At 38.9% G+C, this 15843-nt stretch overlaps 1 protein-coding gene across 1 annotated transcript in view; it reads left to right on the top strand.

Annotated features, from left to right (window-relative positions):
- The first annotated feature begins 1870 nt into the window (after window positions 1-1870).
- URI1 (URI1 prefoldin like chaperone) overlaps window positions 1871-15843 on the top strand; it is a 71003-nt gene continuing 57030 nt past the window's right edge. The window contains exon 1 of the mRNA XM_080828037.1: window positions 1871-2365. Within this exon, the coding sequence (XP_080684163.1) occupies window positions 2225-2365 (141 nt within the window). The 5' untranslated portion in view covers window positions 1871-2224. The remainder of the gene's footprint in view (window positions 2366-15843) is intronic.

Consider the following 15843-nt stretch of genomic DNA (forward strand, 5'->3'; position numbering starts at 1 on the left):
ATGAAAATTTAAAAAGTGAGGTGCTGGGGGATGCTTGGAGGAGAGGGGAGGGGCTTCTATGGACAGGATGTCAGAAAAGCCTCTTGATTTAAATTGAGGCCTGCGTAATACAAAGGAGTAGACCATGCAAAGATCTGGAGTACAGCGGGCAGAAAGCTCAGCCAGTGCCAAGACTTGGAGTCAGGAGAAGGGAGAAACCAACTGTCGTGGGTATGAGTGGCAGGGGGCTGGCAAGGAAGTGGGGGAGGTGGGTCAAGCAGTACAGAATTCTAGTAGGACGTCTGGGTTTTATTCTGGTTGCAGGGGAAGTCATGGAGGGCTCAAACAGGGAGAATGACATGATCTAGTTATTTTTAAAAGCTCCCTCAGGCTGCTGAGCTGAGAAGAGATTGGGGGCGCATGAATCAGAGTCTTTGGCTGCTAGTGATAGAAAACCTGATGCAAACTGCCTTAATCAGTCAGGAAATTTACTGGTCTCTTTAACCAGAAGTCCAAAGGTAATGCAGATTTCAGAATTGGCAGATTCAGCCCTGAGTCAAGTGCTGTGACATAGGAGAACTCATCTTCTGTCTCTTGGCTCTGCTGACCACAGACTCAACTTCATTCTGAGTCTAGGAGGTGTCTGGGCTGTCTTACTAGACCTGAAATACTCAGGGCCATATGCTTTGTACTTCCCCACCAAGGGATGGGTAATTTTTTTTTTTTTTTCTAAATGGAAACACTTCCAAAGAATGAAGAACTTTTTCAGAAACCTCCAGAAAACGTCTGTTTGTGAAGTGTCACATGCCCATTCCTGAATCAGCCACTTATGGGGAAAATGCATTGTCTTTAGACTGAAGCTGGGGGTGGTCAGCTTCCCACAGGAAGAGGAGTCATGTGGTCTGGGGCAGAACATCTGAAGGAGGGGAGATCAGGTGGGCAGCTGACTATGTCCATTTCAGGGGACAAGAGTGGAAACAAGGAGGCCAGAGAAAAGTCTACAGTGGTGGCTGAGGACAGAGACATGATGGTGGAGCTGGAGGAGGTGATACGAGCAGTCAGATTCTGGCTCTTTCAAAGGTGTTGATGTTGGATATGCAGTGAGGAACAGAGAGGAATTAACATTGACCATTTGCCCAAGTTTTCCTTCCGTCTTCCTTTGAAGCAAATGGAAAAAGGGTCTGGGGAGCAGGCCAGGAGAGAGGGAAGGGAAATAGAGCAAGTGGGCACACGACGCTGTAAACTACAGGTAACTCCAAGCCCATTCCCACCTGTACAATGCCGAAGGAACAGGATCTATCCATTCCTGTTAGGAACTGGAGCAGAGGTGGTTGTTAGGCCAAGGCCAGCTCCAGCCAGTAAGCATTAACTGGGTGCCTACTGTGTACAGGGGCCCTAGGAGAAAAGGGGCATAGTTCTGAAATAAGAGAAAAAGAATGGGCAGAGTTATCCTTGAAAAATCTCTTAAATAGTCCAAACACAGCACTATATTAATACAAGCACAGTAATTAATACACGGCAAAATATAATTGCATATTTTAATTCATTAAACAGGCACAGGGTAGAGTTGACTTTGCTAAAATTAAATGTCCTAACGAAACTGCTTTGGTGCATAAACTGAGCCCCTATCTCCAGACGCAGCGCTAAGCGACTGGAGCATGGAGAATGAAAGGGCACAAGAATAAGACAGTGCTCACCTCCAGGAGTACTCTCCGAGCGTCAATGCCGCTAGAATGAAAGCTTCCAGAGGGCTGCAACCCAGCGCAGCCTAGGCTAAGCCTACTCCAACAGCTACGCTCCCTCACCACGTGACTCGCCCCGGGGGGGCGGGGCCAAGGGAGGAGGCTACGCACGCGCTTCCCGACGTGCCGCGCGGGGCGGGGCGAGAGGCGGAGCTTACGGGGGAGGCGCGGAGGAGGCGCGGCCGCCACAGGACGCCTGTCTCGGCCCGGCCACCGGACAGGCGCCTCCGGCTTTCACCGGCCTGCCTGCTGCTTTCAGCCCGCGGCGGCGGCGGCGGCGGAGGCGGCGGCGGGCGGCATGCGCGTGTGAGATGCGGCCGCGGGCAGCCCGGACGCGAGCAGCGGCCGCCGCGGTAGCGGAGAAGGCGGGCGCGGCCTCCTCAGCGCGGGGCGCGCAGTGCATGAGGGCGAGCACGCGGGCTCTGGGCAGCCGCCGGCCACGCCGCCTCCATAAACATTTGTTTAGGACTCGTTCGCCCCGCTGAGGCCCCGGCGCCCCCGCCATGGAGGCCCCGTCCGACCCCGGGCCCCAGGCCTCGGCCTCGGCCTCAGCCTCGGCCTCAGCCTCAGCCTCAGCCTCAGCCTCGGCTGCGGCGCCGCTGCGTGCTCCGGAGGTGGCGCGGCTCCGCGAGGAGCAGGAAAAGGTAACAGGCCGCGCTCCGGGCCCCGCGCTTCCGCCGGTGGTCTCGGGAGGCGCCCGCGCCCCCTTTGCCGGGGCTGGGGCCCTCCTCGGGGTCCGATCCCCCTCCCTCTCGCCCGCCCCAGCGGGCCCCTCCTGCCGTCTGTGGGCCTCAGCCCTCTGGTGTGGGGCGCAGCTCGGTCCTGACCCCGTGCCGCTGGGGAGCACAGCCTTTGGGCCTGGAGAGAGAACGTGTTGGGAGAAACTTTTGTCACGTGCTTTTGTTGTCTTTTGTCTGGAGCCCTTTGACCTTCGAGGGGAGGGAAGGGATGGGGGAGAGGAAGGTGACAATCTGTTTAACTGGCCTAAGTGAGGTTTTAGACGTTAGGAATGCAACAGTGCGTGGGAATTTTGTGGTGTGGGGGACGCGGTTAATGGAAGTGCTCACCTTATCACCTTTTAAAAAAAAACTGTTGCTAAAATGTATACTCTTTGTTACTCTTTATCTGATCGCTTTTAGAAGTTTTATTAGGTTTATAATGATAACCTTCATGTGCAATTCCAGCTTTGTTGTTTAGTTTTTGTCAAAATAGGACGCTGTTTTATTACATTTTAACTCCAGTCGTATCATATGTGAGTTTTAATCTGCCAGTGTAGAGAGAAGAAAGTTTTGCATTTCCTAATGGGATTGTATATGAAAAAGTTTGCCCAATTTAAGAAATACAGTCTTAATGTTTAATTTGAGATTTTTTTTTCCCCCTTTGGATTCTGTAGCATTTCAGGTTCAGGTGATTTGCTGAAAGTTTGAAATTCGTTGACAAGCAGCATTAATTCACTTAAAAAGGTCCTAGGCCATTTTGGGAGTATCTTGGTTAAAAGCGTTAGGAAGTTGTTTCAAAAGTTTAGCAGTGGGAGTCCCTAACTTTTTCTGTTGAACATTCCTGTATCAAAATAACTACTTATATAGGTATATAAATATACTCAGTTCAGCTAGATGAGGGACTTTTGATACAACCTGAAAAATCCTGGCTTGCTTGGAAGCTACCTGTCAGGATGACTGTGGGAATCTTTCCTACTTTGTTCTAGTTCTAAATTATTTTATGCATTGTATTTCCTTTTCTGACAGCCATTTTTTTTTCTAGTGTCTTGTACAACTGCTGGGTTTTAAACTTGGCTTTTTTTTTTTTTTAATCCAACAAAGTGTTGTGTATTTAAATTAGAAGACATTAATGTATCTTATTATTATCATTTTTCTTTTTTGGAAGAGAAAAAAGACCACTCTTCCTGAGAAGAATTTATTCATTTTTGTCAAAACTATTTACATTTTTTGTTCTTTTACGAAGTATGAAATAGAGTCTTGGAAGATGTTGTTCCCATTGCCTTTAGTGTATTCTGTAGAGAGATTACTCTTGTCTCTTTCATATAATATGTATAATGTGCATAATGCTGACTTGATATGTTTTCTTCTGTTTGTCATGGTAAAAAGAGATATCCTTAGTTTTATTCCGATGTTAGTGTGGCTGAAATACAAAGGATACATTTTGGGGTGCTCTGAACAGCTTTCTGGTATAGTATTCAGTTACATTTGAAGACTGCCTTTTCAGTTACGGTCCTGTGGGAACCGAAATAACTATTTTCAGTAGACATTGACTGTGTTACCAAATTACTTTTCTGTGTGGTGTTAATGTTTTGGCACATAAAGTAAGCAAGTGCATGTGTGTCATGGGTATGTAAATCATTCCCAGTTGATGATAAAGCCCTTACCTAAATAGACTACACTGTATTTTAAAGGATCTGTTTCTGTGAACAGGAGACCCACAATGCCACAAAATATACTGGTTAGATAGCTATACTTTAATTATAGTTTAGTATAGGAAAACTTTACCTAGTAAATACTCAATTAAAATTTTTTGTGAGGGACTTTATTTAGGCTTTAAAATCAACCTGGCCATAGTACAGTAATAATAGAAGTGTTGGGACATTCTTAGAATGAAAAAAGGAAAAATGTTATTGTAGCTTTGTATTTGTGTGGCACTTAGTGTTTTTTAAAATATAAATCCAGTTAAATGTGCTTTAGGACTTCAGTTTTTCCAGTGGTTTTTCCAACGTGAGAGAGAATTAACACCTGAAGATAGTGATATGAATGACTTCGTGTGTGCGCGCGCACGCGTAGCTAGTAGGCTTTAGATGCAGAGGAGAGAAATTAATTCATTACATACAATGGATACTTTAGATTTAGGGCATTATTTTCACTGGGAACCTTGTGTGAGAAAGGCTGCCAGGTACTGTGATTTAAATGTTGGCTTATCACTGTTTTTTTTGTTTGTTTGTTTTTGTTTTGTTTTTTTTTTTTTTCAAATTCAGCTAAGAAGTATGACAAGTTGGTTCCTCTCTCTGTTTTTCCCTTGTTTATGTTTGGAGCACTGAATAACAAGACAAAAAATTACTGACTGAGGAAAAAAGACAAAAGGAGGGGCATAAATGAGCCACAGCCCTAACAAATGACAACATCTGTACTAAATGGACAGGATCAAATATTTTAACATAACGTATATGAAAATATAGCATCAAAGCTGAAACATTTTCAGAAACTTTTTTTTTTTAGTTAAAGAGTCTTTTTGTTCCTTTTTGATGTAACAAAAAGACATGTACAGAAAGGTTCCCTGCAGCTTTGTTTATAATAATGAAAAATTAAAAATCCAACAATGAAAAATTAAAAATCCAACGTTAGGATATTGATTAGAACATGGCAGTATGAGGAGCTTTTATGCAGGCATTTAAAACTGTAGAGCAGTATGTGTAGGGTGGATACAGTTACATTTATATGTATGTAAGTATTTACAGTTTATATAGGCAAACACCATTACCTGTTCTTAAAGCACACAATTTCATTTCTTATTTTAGCTAAAAGTGAGTGAAATTGGGTGGGATTTTAGCTCTTTCAATAAAGGCTGTTGATAAAACTTATTTTAATTAATTGTAATGAAAACTGGAATGTTGTATCTTTAATTGCTAAATACATTCTGGGCCTGAAAAATGGCTCTTGGCTAGTTGAAACACCAGCTAGTGTGGTTTATTTTCTTGGTTATTCCAGAATTGATAGGTATAATTTATTCAAACATCCATTCCCCAGTTGATTTCCTTTTTTCGTTATTCCTTGGAGGTTTTATTTGCTTTTAATTCTCTGTCAGAAGATTACAGGGACAAGAACTTGGCTCATCTTTTTTTTTTTACCCCCTTCTTCTTTTTTTTTTTTTTTTTAATTTTATTTATTTATTTGACAGACAGAGATCACAAGCAGGCAGAGGCGAGAGGCGGGGAGAGAAGCAGGCTCCCTGCTGAGCAGAAAGCCCGATGTGATGATGTGATGCGGGCTTGATCCCAGGACTCTGGGATCGTGACCTGAGCCCAAGGCAGAGGCTTTAACCCACTGAGCCACCCAGGCGCCCCTACCCCCTTCTTTTAACTAAATACGGTTTTACCAATGACAGCAAAATATTTGGTGAAAAAATGTGAGCTACTTTGGAGCCTCTTTAGACTGACCTGTGTGCCACGTAAGTTATGATCTAGGACTGTAGTGGGCTGTTTTAGGGAAGTTTCCTCATGCTTAGATCTTGTTCAATTTAGTTCTATTTTCGAGTTGCATTATGTTGAAATTTTGGTTTCTTGACCAGGGCAATATTTCTATGATATTTGCATTTTATATTTCCAGATACTATTACCTTTATTCGCAGAATTATTGACATTTTATTATAATATGAAAAAAGTGGTATAGAGTATTGTTTTCATAGGTTTATTTGTAGGATGATAGTAACTTTGGAGAGTTCATGAGTATAATATTATTATGATTACTGCTGAGTGGTCTTATACTTGTCCATTGGAATTTGGAATAATTTTTGCTTTCCTGATATAGAACCTGGATTCACACTAAATATTTCAAATTTTTCATAAAGCAGAACAACTAATTTAACTTAATGGAGGGTTTTCATATTTCTTCTGATAAACTGAACTGCACATAGTTTAAGAAACTGTCAGCCTTGTCCCCAGTACAACAGCTGTTCTCTCTAAACCCAGAATGCAAACATGTAACTTTTCAACCAATACTGAGCACTACTGCATGCCAGGCTTGTATCTGCCACACTCAGGCACATGTCTACTACATTCCTCTACTGAGGACACAGTAATGAACAAAACAAAGTCCTTGCTTTTATGGAAATTACGTTCTGGTGGTAAAGGCACGGAATAGGCACATTTAAAATGTCAGGTGGTTTGTGATAGGTAAAGCTAGGTAGAAAAGAAAGTTTTGGTAAAGGAGTGTATTTTTGAAAAGAGCTTTCTAGTCAGGGCAGCCAGCTCAGAATGAATCATGGTAAGAGCTGTGCTCATTGTAAGGATTTTGGTTTTTATTTTTATGAGATGAGAAGCCATTGTGTTTTGAGAATCATACTGATCTTAAATTATAAGCATCCATTTCTCAGGTGTGTAGAAAGGGATAATGAGATCGGCGAGTTGTATCATATATCATGAAAATTCTGTGTGTACTAGGCTGATACTAGAATCTTCCTTGACTCAGTTTTTCAAGTGAACAATTTGGGTGGTTTGTACTTTTTGCCCTGAACTTCTAGTGGGGTTTTTGTCTTCAGTTCTACGTCTGATGCTTGTTTTCCAAAGTGGTTATACCAACTTACACTCCTTGTCAGCAGGGGTGAAGGCTCCAGCTCTTGCACATTCTCAGAGACCTTCGATAGTCATTTTAATATTGACTAATAGGGTTGGTCACCTTTTCAAATAGTTACTGGCCATTTGCTTTTTTGTTTTGTTTGTTTCTGGTAAAATAACCTGCTCATTTCTTGTCCGTTTTCAGTTGAGATGTTCACCATATTCTAATTGGTGCATAGCAGTTCTTTATGTACTTTTGATATGAGTACTTTTTAAGGAATGCTTTGTAAATTTCTACTCTAGTCTGTGGCTTGACTAACAGTCTGTAATGCTGTCTTTTGATGAAGAGAAGAAATTCTGAACTTTAACCACCCTTTATGATTGGTGTTTGTGTGTGTGTGTGTGTGTGTGTGTGTGTGTGTTTGGTCTTGTTTTTAGGAAGTCTTTCCTACCCTAATATTCTAAAGATATGCCCTTATCTTCTAGCTTTATTGTTTTGCCTTTCGTGTTTAGATCTACAGTCTACCTGAAATTGATTTTGTGTATAATGGGGGATTGAGGTCAGGTTTCCTTTTTACCATTCCTAGTTGCCCCATCACTATTTATTGGAAAGATTGTCCTTTTTCCATTGCATCATTGTTTTTGTCATAAAGAAGGTAACTATATGTGTGGGTCCATTTCTTGACTCTGTTCCAAGAGTCTGTTTGTTTTCTTGCAGACCTACACTAATTATTATAGCTTTATAAGTCATCTTGATACCTGGTATTGTAAGTGTTGTGATTCCTCAGGATTGCCTTACTTTATCCTTCCAGTTGTTATGCTTTTTATTTTTCTTGCCTTTTGCACTGGCTAGAATTTCTAGTGTAAGGTTGAATAAAAATGGTGATGATGGTGGTAGGTGTTAGGGGTTAACTTTCAAAATCTCAGTCAATGTGATGTTTACTGTGGATATTTTTAGTATTTACTTTTTATCAGGTTAAGGAAATTTCCCTATATTCCGAGTTAGCTAAGAGTTTTTCTGAATGGGTTTTGAATTTTAGGAAATGCTTTTTCTTCTTCTTTCTTTCTTTCTTTTTTTTTTAATAAAGAGAGGGAGGGCACCTGGGTGGCTCAGTGGGTTAAAGCCTCTGCCTTCGGCTCAGGTCATGATCTCAGGGTCCTGGGATCGAGCCCCACATCGGGCTCTCTGCTCAGCAGGGAGCCTGCTTCCTCCTCTCTCTCTGCCTGCCTCTCTGCCTGCTTGTGATCTCTGTCTGTCAAATAAATAAATAAAATATTTAAAAAAAAAAAAAAAAAAAAAAAGAGAGGGAGGGGGAGAAGGGAGAATTTCAAGCAGACTCCATGCTAAGAGCACGGAGCTGGCAGGGCTCAGTCCCATGACCCTGAAATCATGACCTAAGTGGAAATCAAGAGTCAGATGCTTAACATACTGAGCCATGCAGCCACCCCTAGAAAATGCTATTTCTTTTTTTTTTTTTTTTTTAAAGATTTTATTTATTTACTGGACAGAGATCACAAGTAGGCAGAGAGGCAGGCAGAGACAGAGGAGGAAGCAGGCTCCCTGCTGAGCAGAGAGCCCGATGCGGGGCTCGATCCCAGGACCCTGGGATCATGACCTGAGCCGAAGGCAGAGGCTTCAACCCACTGAGCCACCCAGGCGCCCCTAGAAAATGCTATTTCTAAATTGAGTTTTATAGGTAACTTATTGAAGACTGTGTTTGATCTTTCTAATGTTGAGGTTCTCTCTCTCCCTGCTTTTTTTTCCCATTTCTAAGAAAGGCAGGGTTATAAGTTTGTTTATAGCCAAAGGTTTATTTTTTAAGTAAATGAGTTTTTAGAACTAATTACTTGTGAATTATATTTTATTTTAGAAAAACTTGTTTTTGTTACTGTTATTAGCACACTGTCATGCCAGTCATGTGCCATTAGAAAAAACAAGTTTGATTTTAGTCTTTTGGAATTTCTTAATAAACATTATGCTACAGTATTTCAAGAAACAAACAAACAAACCAACCCATTTTCATTATATTAGGCCTCTTCAGATTAGAGTACAAGGCAAGAATAGTTCCAAAACACTGGTGGGGAAAGGGAGGATGAGGTGCAGAGTCTGTGCTTCAACCATAAGTGCTTGATTTTGTCTTCTCATCTAATGTTTTTAAGTATGGGCTTAAAAATCTTATAGCTTGTATCATTCTTTCCTTCATCTCCAGATTGATGTGAGTCTCAATCTTTTTAGTCTGCCCTAGGGCAGTGTTTTGTTTCGGTGGGGGACAGTTTTTCTTATTTAGGCTGTTAGGTTTATTTTGAAAAATTATAAAAGGACAAAAATTTAAGGAATAGTTTAGAGTATCAATAATATTTTGTACCATTTGATTTTTCTTTATATGTCTATTCTTTTTTCTTTTTTCCTTGTTGAACTATTTGAAAGTAAATTGCAGACATTATCATGTCTCTAATACTTAAGCTCATATTCTTTTAGAACAAGGTCATATTTCTACATAAACATAATATCTTTTTTTCACACTCAAGAAATGAACATTGGCACACAATGTTATTATTTAATATACTCAGATGTCCTCAGTTTTTCTAAAAATGTTTTTTATAGCTCTCTTTCCATCCAAGATCATATTTGGCTGTCTTTCCCTTAGGCTCCTTCCATCTATAATAACCCCCTTGCCACCTTTCATCTTTATGAATTTGGTATTTTTGAAGAGTTGACAAAAGTTTTGTTATAGGATGGCCCACAATTTGGAAATGTGTATTGAATAAAATCATGAAAAAATAGTTAAACATTTATGACAAGAATACTACATAGATGATGATAACTTCTCACTGCCTCACAGCAGGAGATACATGTTACTTTATCTCATGATTGGTGTTGCTAATTACTTGTTTAGGGGGGCATCTGCCAGATCTTTCCACCATAAAAGTACCCTTTTCCCCTGTGTAGGATTAAGTGCTTTAAATGCTAATAATGCCTGAAGACTCTACATACCCTGTTCCCCAACAACCCTTTGCCACGGGTATTCCTTGCCTGTATTAGTTATTATATTAATGTTTGCAAATTAGTGATTTTCTAACCATCTATGTTGATAGCTGGCAGTTTTCTGTAAAGAGCCTCTTCCCCTCTTTTACTATTACTATAAACTTTTTTTTTTTTTTTAACATTTAGTGTGTGATAATTTGTCATTATTCCTTGTGATGCTTAAATTGTTACAGTTTGGCCTTTAGGAGCCCCTTGAAGCTAGCTCTTGCATCCTTTTGGCATGTTCCACAATTCCTTGATGATTACTCTGGTTTTGGGCACAAGATATTTGGGCACAAGGTATTCCAGGCTTGCCTTGTAGTATTCTTGCTTGAGTCCTGAAATTGACTATTTCTTCAAAGAGCCCTGTTTCTTTTTAATGAGAAATCGTTAGAGATCAAGGTCTGGGCTCCAGTATTGCTCACTGCTATTGGGGTGTTAATTTCATCAAGGCCTTTCAGTGGATAGTGGAAATATATTATCTTTCAGTATATCAGGAAAAATAGTCATATTTTTCAGGTCCTAAGTCCAAGAGATTCTTTTTACTTTTTTTTTTTTTTTTGCAGTAATTACACATAATTTACAGAAGTAAGAATAAGGGGTAGTGATAATCTTATTAGCTATTTTAATAAGAATTTAAACATTGCTGTCCTCTTTGTATTAAGTAAATTTTGGTATACAAAGATCATGTGAGATTTAAGAACACTGCCACATGTCCTTTTAGAAGAATGGAATAATCCAGGTTCTTGCTACATGCTGTTACTTGATGAAGTTCTTGTTGAATGACTAATTGGATGGGAATACTCTCTTTCCTTTGTGTTCTTAGAAGTGTATCATTGTTCATTCATTGATTTTTTTTTTTCTCCTCAATTCAAGTCAGTCATCTTTTATTCAACATCCACTATATTCAAGTATGTGTAGTTCTATTCCCAGTTTGTATGGTTTGTTCTAGGATTTAGGGAGGTACAAGGATAAACCATTACATAATCTTTGCTTTCAAAATTCATTTCTAGTGCTATTACCTCTCCTCCCTCTCCCATTGTCTTGCGTTTCTGACCTCAAGAAGCTTACTTAAAAACCTGTAGGAGAGAAAAAAGAAATAGAATTTAGAAATTTTTTATTTCAGCAATCTTATTTATTTATTGTAAAATTTGCCATGTTAACCATTTTAAGTGTACATTTCCATGGCATTAAATACATTCACTGTTTTGCAGCCGTCACCACTGTTTATAAAGCTTTTTCAATACCCCAAACAGAAAGTCTTTAACCATTAAGCAGTATCTCTCATTCTCCTCTCTCTTTTTTTTTTTTTTTTAATATTTTATTTATCTATTTGACAGAGAGAGAGATCACAGGTAGGCAGAGAGGAAGGCAGAGAGAGAGGAGGGGAAGCAGGCTCCCTGCTGAACAGAGAGCCCCATACGGGACTCGATCCCAGGACCCTGAGATCATGACCTGAGCCGAAGGCAGAGGCTTAACCCACTGAGCCATCCAGGCGCCCCTCATTCTCCTCTCTTGAGCCCCTAGTTACCTCTAACCTACTTTCTGTCTATATGAATTTATCAGTTCTAGATATTTCATTGTAAGTGGAATCGTATGATCTTTCTCCTTTTGTGACTGGCTTATTTCATGTAGCATAATGTTTTCAGGGTTTGTCCATGTTGTGTATTTCAGCCTCATTTCTGTTTATGACAATAATATTCCATTGTAGGTATATACCATATTTTGTTTATTTGCTCATCTCTTGATGAATACATAGATTGTTTCTACTTTTTTGCTCTTGTGAGTGATGTTGCTATGAACATTGGTGTACAAGTATCTGAGTCCTTGTTTTCAGTTCTTTATGGTGTGTACCTGGGAGTGGAATTGCTGGGTTTAACCTTTTGAGGAATGGCCAGCTATTTTCCACAGCATTTGTACAATTTTACGTAAGTAGTGCATGAAGTTTCCTATTTTTTCCACATCTTTGCCGACACTTACTTTTCATTGTTTTTATTTTTTTAATTTTTAAAATTTTTTAAATTTGTTTACTTGACAGAGATCGCAAGTAAGCAGAGAGGCAGGCAGAGAGAGAGGAGGGGAAGCAGGCTCCCTGCTGAGCAGAGAGCCCCATACGGGGTTCGATCCCAGGAACCTGAGATCATGACCTGAGCCGAAGGCAGAGGCTTAACCCACTGAGCCACCCAGGCACCCTCTTTTCATTGTTTTTGATTGTAGCTATCATAATAGGTGTGGAGCTATCTCATTGTGGTTTTGATTTGCATTTCTCTAATAACTAAGGATGTTAAGTATCTTTCCATGTGTTTATTAGCCATTCAGATGTTGTTTTGGAGAAATGTCTATTCAAATCCTTTGTCCATTTTCAAGTTGGGTTTTTTTTTGGTTGTGCCACAGTTCTTTATTCTAGGTATTAAACCCTTATCAGCTGTGTGATTTGCAAATATTTTTTCCTATTCTATAGGTTATCATCTCACTTTCTTGATAATGTCCTTTGTACACAAGTTTTTAATTTTGATGAAGTCCCGTTTATCTATTTTTTTCTTTGGTTGCTCATGCTTTAGTGTCATATCTAAGAACAAAATTGCCAAATCGAGGGTCATGAAGATTTATACCTGCTTTCTTCTAAGAGTTCTGTGGTTTTATCTCTTATAGTTACATCATTGAGTAATTTGAGTTACTTTTGTATATTGAGTTAATTTTGAGTTAATTTTGTATGTTGCCTATTAGTTGTTGAGTTTGAGGAAATTTAGGATTTTGTCATCTGAAGATTCATAATCTGAGATTTAATTTATATTTATATTATCATTTTTTACCTTTGTCTAGTGCAAATATGGTAGCTACTAATCACATGTGGTTACTAAGTTTAAAATTCAGAATAATTAAAATTAAATAAAATTAAAAAATTAAATTTCTTAGTTGAATTGACCACATTTCAGATATTAGTAGCCGTACATTGTTGCATTGGAGAGTGCTGATTTTGAGGCTTTTCGTCATGAAAGAAAATTCTGTTGGACAGCACTGGTCAAGAGAGCTGCTGTTTTTAAAATTCATATTCTAATTTGTTTAATAATTGCAAAATGTCTTCTCTAACTTTTTTTCTCCTTGCCATTATGGACAGAAAATGAAAATTTCTGAATTGTCAACTGTTTAAAGCTAAAAACAGACAACAAAGATAGTGTCTCTTGGTTTTTATACTTCTTTTGAAAGATGGTATAGTACTTTGGACAGTACAATGAGAAAACAAGAATGACTTTTCACTATTGATTGCAGTATCCGTGACACCCCCCCCTTTTTACTGTATAATTCTTTTTTTAAAGCATAGTTAGGAAAAACTAATAATCATGAAGTATAATTACTAGGGTGATGAAATAGCAAGACATAGGAAAAATACAGTCACTAGGATCCCATAATGTACCTTAGACTTACAAAAAGGTTCACTGTACCCATATAATATTTGTAAGATTAAATGAGTTTTAGTCTTTTAATAAGTAAGTTTTCTCCATTTTTTGGAAGACCTTTAAGAAGTCATGAAATGGCAGTCTTTGCAAATAATTAGAACTACTCAGAAAAGAAAGTTGAAAACAAAATTATTCGGTGGATCCTGAAACTTTCCATTCAGATCATTACCACAGGGTACTTTAACTTTTTGCCATCTTGTATTTGAATCTCCCTTCTTCAGTAGTAAAAACCTGGGTTCTCAGCAACATCTTTATTTGTTCATTTGTTCTATCCTACAATATACACAAAATAGTTTTAGAATTACTACATTAATACCATTGCTAACAGCAAACCTGTGAAGTGAAGCTCAGGATCTCCTTGCAGTTCCATTTGTTCTTACAGAATTAACCCCCTTACAGGTGTCGAGTTAAGATACTGATCTCAAAAGTGCTTGAATTATTATTACTTTTTCTTTGCAGTTATCTCTTGGATTTGAGGACAGTTTCTATTTGTATTGAATTGTAGTATTTGCTTTCTTTTATCAGTTTGACTTAGTTTTGTTTTATGAATTCATAAAACATCTACATGTTTTATACAGTTGTATAAAATCACAACTGTCAAAAGATACACTAAGATAATTAATTCCATTTTTCTATATATTCCAATTGATGTTTTCAGTAATCTCTAGCGTATCCTCCCTGTGTTTCTTATTTAAAAATATACTCTTATCTTCCCTCCCACCTTTTTACACACAAGGTAGCATGTTATATTTTGCCCCTTGTTTTTCTCATTAAATTTATACCTAGGAATTACTCTGGTTCATAGAGCTCTTCCTCATCATATTTTATGGTTGCATAGTACTCTGTTGTTTTTTTTTTTTTTTTCAACTGGTATCTTTTTGATGGGCATTTGGTGGTTTTCAGTCTCTTGATAATGCAAAAAATGTTTCAGCAGGTTACTCTGTTACATTGTTTCTCATTTATGAGGTGATTTCATGTGAAGTCCTAGGGGTGTGATCTCATTGATTTGAAAGGTAAACTGTTTTCGCTTATGAACTGTACTTACTTTCTTAAAGAATATTAGTCAATTTAAGATATTAAGTAAAAAGAGGTAAGAGGACTAGAAGAATAAGATGGTCAAGACCTAGAGAACAGGGGCGCTTGGGTGGTTCAGTGGGTTAAAGCCTCTGTCTACCTCAAGTCATGAGCTCAGGGTCCTGGGATTGAGCCCCGCATCGGGCTCTCAGTGGGGAGCCTGCTTATCCCCCTCTCTCTCTGTCTGCCTCTCTGCCTACTTGTGATCTCTGTCTGTCAAATAAATAAACAAAATCTTAAAAAAAACAAAACAAAACCCAAATCTAGAGAACAGTGTGTTTGGTTCTTTGAATTTCCTATTTCCTGTGCTCTCCACAGCTATTTTCAAGGTATTTCTTACCTGGAGGCAGTAATTCCTTCCTGGTCTTGGTGGTTCCGCTCTTACTCTGCTTCTACCTATTTTTGGGAGCTGTCTTCTTTTTTTTTTAAACAACATAAATAGAATGGTGTCACTTTTGTCATTCTAAGTCCCCGTGTAACTTAGCATAAAATCCAGGGTCAGTAAAATGTGATTTGAGACTCTTGTATTATCTGACTCATCTTTTTAGCTTCATTTCTGGCTGTTCCTCACTTATTTATTGTACCTTAAGGTAATGACATGTTTTTTGGGGGGCAGAATACCCTAAGTACATTTTTTAAAAAAATACGGTATTCTAAAGAAATTCCAATACAATATAGCAAAAAAAAAAAAAAAACCTGTTTAATTTATGGATTTGATCATTGTTCCTAAAACTTTGATTTCTTTGATTTAAAAAAAATTTTTTTTTAAATGTTTTAGAGAGAGCACTTGCATGCACAAGCAGGGCAGGGGGAGGGGCAGAGGGAGAGGGAGAGAGAGAATCTTAAGCAGGCTCAAGTGTGGAGCCTGATGTGGTGCTCCATCCCACGACCCTGAGATCATGACCTGAGCCGAAATCAAGAGTTGGATGCTTAACTGACTGAGCCACCCAGGTGCCCCGATTTCTTTATGAATCAAGTAATATTAAAGTAATTGCAAATGAGTGCTTTTTGCAAGGAACAAAAAGACAAGACTGAGTTTCATTCCAGACACTGTGCTGGATACTGTGATAAATAGGGCATTTTTTTCTGCCCTCAAGGGACTTACAAATTTATAGGGAAATATGTTAACAAAACGTAATACAGTGTGATAATCTTCTCTTAATTTTTTACTTTTCACGTACTTCTCAAGCTTACTGTAAGCTAGCCTCCATCTTTTCACTGAGATTACTCTAGTGTGCCAAACTCAGTGGACCTTTTCTCAGTTCTGGCCTTACTTGACCTCTGTGC

Source organism: Martes martes, assembly GCF_963455335.1.
Source record: "Martes martes genome assembly, chromosome: 17".
NCBI lineage: Eukaryota > Metazoa > Chordata > Mammalia > Carnivora > Mustelidae > Martes > Martes martes.